General features: G+C 37.4%; 1 protein-coding gene across 2 annotated transcripts in view; it reads left to right on the top strand.

Moving 5' to 3' along the window:
- LOC106878075 (sushi, von Willebrand factor type A, EGF and pentraxin domain-containing protein 1) overlaps window positions 1-5000 on the top strand; it is a 163008-nt gene that overhangs the window by 140850 nt on the left and 17158 nt on the right. For both annotated transcript variants that reach the window (XR_016241142.1, XM_089349371.1), the window contains exons 20-22: window positions 1-103; window positions 1408-1632; window positions 3354-3581. The exon at window positions 1-103 is cut by the window's left edge and continues 84 nt beyond it. Coding sequence is in view for 1 of the 2 variants with exons in the window: in XM_089349371.1 (XP_089205497.1) it covers window positions 1-103; window positions 1408-1632; window positions 3354-3581 (556 nt within the window). In the remaining variant the exon portion in view is untranslated. The remainder of the gene's footprint in view (window positions 104-1407; window positions 1633-3353; window positions 3582-5000) is intronic.

Here is a 5000-nt window from a genome sequence, read left to right on the forward strand (position 1 = left end):
AAGGAAGGAACATGGCAGCTTTATCTGAATGGTACAAACATTGCACATGGAGAAGGGCTTGCTACGGGGACCACGTTGCCTGTAGGCGGAAAGTTGTTTATTGGTAAATTTTATTTGGAACTTTTAATTCATATTTTTTCATGAAACAATACTGAAAATCCCAGAAAAAAAAATGAAATTGAAGAAATCTAATATTCAAATTTGACCTGGAGGAGAGAGAGCATGTCATTGATGAAGTCGTGAATGGTGATGAAAGGACTTTGACAAACAACTGATTGGTTAATTAACCAACTGACTAAGCAAGCAGTTAGTTGATGAGATAACTAACCAAATGACTAATAAAAAAGAAGCGAAATTGAACCAGTACATGTGTTTATTGTTAGCATAATGACCCTCCCAAAATACAACCAAAGCTAGCATTTCTTTGTCTTTGATGTAATTAAAAATATGATCATCTGATATTAGACAAATACCATGGAGAAATTCTGTACTCTTTTAGTAGGACTGAAATAGCATGGTCAATAGTGTAGGACAAAATGTGTAGCTAGCAGTGGTTAGTTATGATACTTGACATTCTGAGCTCAAATCTCATCAAGGTCAGCTTTGTCTTGCGTCATCATGTAGTTGATATAACAAAGTGCCAATGAAATATGTGGTTAATTTAATTGCTTATCCTTCTCCCCAAATTGTGACCTTGTGCTTATGGTAGATACAAAAATTTTTTTCAGTCATTAGACTGTGTGGCCATGCTGGGGCACCACCTTCAAGAATTTTAAGTCAAATGAATCAACCCCAGCACTATTATAAAGCCTGGTACTTATTCTATCAGTAGTTTTTGCTGAACTGCTAAGTTGCAGAGATGTAAACACACCAACACTGATTGTCAATTGGTAGTGGAAGAGTGCAAAAAAACAGACACAAGTCACACGCACATAGATACAAATGTACATATACGACAGGCTTCTTTCAGTTTCCGTCTACCAAATCCACTCAAAACGTTTTGGTTGGCCTGAAGCTCTAACAGAAGACACTTGCCCAAGGTGCCACACAGTATTACTGAACTCAGAGCCATGTGATTGAGAAACAAATTTCTTACCAAACAGTCATGCTTGCACCTTCATTCATATAAATGAAGAATTTAAATATATTTCAATATAAATTATATTTCCTTATCTAACTTTTTTTTTTTATTGTAAATTGTTTGAAAATTTGTTATTAATAATTAAATTTGTTACTGAATATCAGTAATCTGATATAATGCAAATATGACATGTCCTGGAACTAAATAATGGTGGACTGTTATAAATATATATTATAAATGAATCAATCGTAATCTGTGGTAAATATGGCATGTACTGGAACTGACTAACAGTAACCTATTGTAAATATAATGTGTTTTATTTGTAGGACAAGATGCCAATGTACAGTATGGGGCAGCGAATGCCTTTGAAGCTTATATAGGGGAGATAACTCAGATGAACGTCTATGACCAGGTTCTGAACGATTCCGAAGTGAAAGATATTGCCAATCAAGTGACTTGTAACCAAAAATTTGGTAATGTGTTGACTTGGAGCGAATTTGCACTAAATGTAAAAGGAAATGTTACTATTAGACAGAGTTCTTGGTGTCTTGGTAAGAAAGAATTTATTTATTTTCTTGTTTAGTATTGCCAAGTTTTAATTAGTATTGCTAATTTACATTATTTTAAGTGAAAACATAATGATACATTGCTGAGCTTATGGATGTATGTTGAAAGCCAGGCATGGGTGACGGGTCGCATGAAACATGGCTAATTATCTAGTGGGCTGCACTACCAACAAAAATTCAGGGTAATTTTCCGTGAAGTGTACTGTTCAGAAAGTCCCACAGGCCGCAGTAGTTTTGATGAATTTCGAGAAACAAAATTTTTTCAGGCAGCAAATAACCAAAGCAGGTAGTTAATTTTATACTTCAATGGTTCTGTATGTGAAAGAATGTTCCTGAAATCAGGGAGCATCAAAAAGTTAACTGAGAATAATCATGTGGTGAGGAAAAGACATTGTTACTCATTGACGTTCTTTTCTTTAAGTAACCATGAGAGGCAACTCTCGACATGTTTTGGTCTTATTAGCCCTCTTCAACGAAGCAGGCGTTGTAGAACTTTCTAAAGTATGGATGAGGGAATCACTTAGTAATTGCACAATTTTGTATTCTTATTGGCTTAGAAAAATAGAAGCATTAAGAAAATTATTTTAACTGAATAACACCCCTCCACACACACACTATTTGTTGTATTATATTTGCTGACTTAGTCTTTTATGATCTACTTTTTTCAGTTATTGCAATGCAGCCATGCTGGAGCATCACCTTGAAGGGTTTTAGTCAAATGAATTAACCCCACAACTTATATTTTTAAACCTGGCACAATATATATGTATGATGTTTGACTTCGTGTTCATTCAAATCATCATTTGATAACCAGTGTTGGTTTGTTTATGTTCTTGTAACTTGGTGGTTTAGCACAAGAGACTGACAGAATAAGTATCAGGCTTAAAGATATAAGTTGTGGGGTTAATTCATTTGACTAAAACCTTTCGAGGTGGTGCTCCAGCATGGCTGCATTCCAATGACTGAAACAAGTACAGCATAAAAGTACAGACAGGAAAAGCCCCTGGTCCATCAGGAATCACCACTGAGATGCTTAAAATATCTGGCAGTGTGGGTTATGGTCTAGTCATCCGTATTGTAAATCAGGTGGTTCATGAAGGAGTCATACTCAATGACTGGTGTAGCAGCACCATAGTCAACTGCTACAAAGGTAAAGGTGATGCCTTAGATAGAAATAATTGCATAAGTATTAAATTGTTGGATCAGGTGATGAAAGTTGCAGAGATAGTCATAGCCCAACTAATCAGGGAGAGAGTCTGCTTAGATGAGATGCAGTTCGGTTTTGTGCCAGGCAGAAGCACCACTGAATCTATATTTCTAGTGAGACAACTGCAGGAGAAATACCTAGCCAAATATAAACCTCTGTACTTGGGTTTGTTGACCTGGAGAAATGCTTAGCAGTATTTCGTCTACCGCTACGTTCTGAGTTCAAATTCTGCCGAGGTCGACTTTGCCTTTCATCCTTTTGGGGTCAATAAATTAAGTGCCAGTTACACACTGGGGTCGATGTAATTGACTTAATCCCTTTGTCTGTCCTTGTTTGTCTCCTCTATGTTTAGCCCCTTGTGGGCAATAAAGAAATAAGAAATATCTGATTTATTTGTTCCCATCAGTCATTTGTGACTTTTGAATCTGACATTTCAGCAATCTGACATCTCCCTAAAAGAACATCTTATGTTTAATTACTGATTTTTCTGTTTTTGCAGATATTAACGAATGCTTGTTCCCTGAAGTGTTTCCATGTACGCCACCCATGCTTTGCAATGACACTCTTAATGGTTATGAGTGTAATAGCTGTATCTATGGTTATGAAGGTCCTAAATGTGATAAAAGCATTGATGAGTGTCGCCTTGGTGTTTGTCTCAATGGTGCCAGCTGCATTGATGGGCCCAATCCATATGATTATGTCTGTACCTGTGCTCCTAACTTTGTGGGTATGTCTATAGACTCTCTTTTCGAATTATCTTTTCTTTTTTATTTGTTTCAGTCATTGAACTGTGACCATGCTGGGGCACTAGTTTGAAAGGTTTTGTTTAACAAATTGACCACAGTGCTTATTTTTAAACCCGATATTTATTCTGTCAGTATCTTTTGCCAAACTACTAAGTTATGGGGATATAAACAAACTAACATTGCTTGTCAAGCACCCACCCACACACACACACACACACACACACACACACACATACACACACACACACAGACACACACACACACACACACACACAAACACACACAAACACACACAAACACACACACACACACACTCACACACACACACACACACACACACACACACACACACACACACACACACACAAAAGCTTTCTTTCACATAGTGTCTATCTACCGATTTCCCTCACAAGGCATTGGTTGACCTAGGGCTATAGTAGAAGTCACTTGCTCAGGGTGCTGTGCTGTGGGACTGAACTGATAACCACATGGTTGCAAATTGAGCTTCTTAACTATGCAGCCATGCCTACTATTTTAAGCACAGCAAAAATTTGATGGATACCACAATCTGTGCCTTCTTAAGGCATGGCTACACTAAACAATTGCCTGGAGGCTCCAAGGGTTTAGGAATCCAGTACCAATCTATATATGCTGCGATTATGTGTGAAGAGGGCCCTACCACTGGTAGTAGGAATGAACTTATAATATTGTTAAGATGACTGTGGTCATAATCTGGAAGTCAAATTTCTCAGCCATTTTAAAACTTGGTCTATTCATCAAAACAATCAATTATACATTGTTAATTAGAGACCAGGTTAATTGTAACATTTGTTTGCTACACAACAAAATAACATAATCTTCAGTCCTATCAAACTTCAATTACATAATTATTGTACCTCCACATCATCACTATTTTCATTTCTCTGTCCAGCTTCATATTGGTTATTCCCATTCATTCCCATTATAACACAAACAGCCATGTGCCCCCTCTATGGCAAGAAACCTGTTCAGGCCCTTCCCTTCTTTCATACTTTAATCCCTCATCGTCTTGCATAAATCTACCCCCTCTCTACTGTAACTCCACTCAATCAAAAAGGGAGCTTAGTCTTGTGAGCTACATGATGATCTCACAAGTGTTGATGCTACGAGAAAAGTACCCACTACACTTTGTAATGGGGTGGCATTAGGAAGGGCATCCAATCACACAATTCATGCCAAAGTAGATACTGGAGTATGAAGCGGTCCTCAAACACATTGAATTCTGTCAAATCATCTAACCCATACCAGCACATGCATTAAAAGAAGTTAATAGTAATGAAGGTGATGTTGATGACGATGACTGTACTTCCTACAGCAGTAGCAGATATGCTGTGCTTCAAAGCATCTCACACTGTTAGTTA

This window comes from Octopus bimaculoides, chromosome 1, assembly GCF_046866305.1.
Source record: "Octopus bimaculoides isolate indiv1 chromosome 1, ASM4686630v1, whole genome shotgun sequence".
Taxonomy (NCBI): Eukaryota; Metazoa; Mollusca; class Cephalopoda; order Octopoda; family Octopodidae; genus Octopus; species Octopus bimaculoides.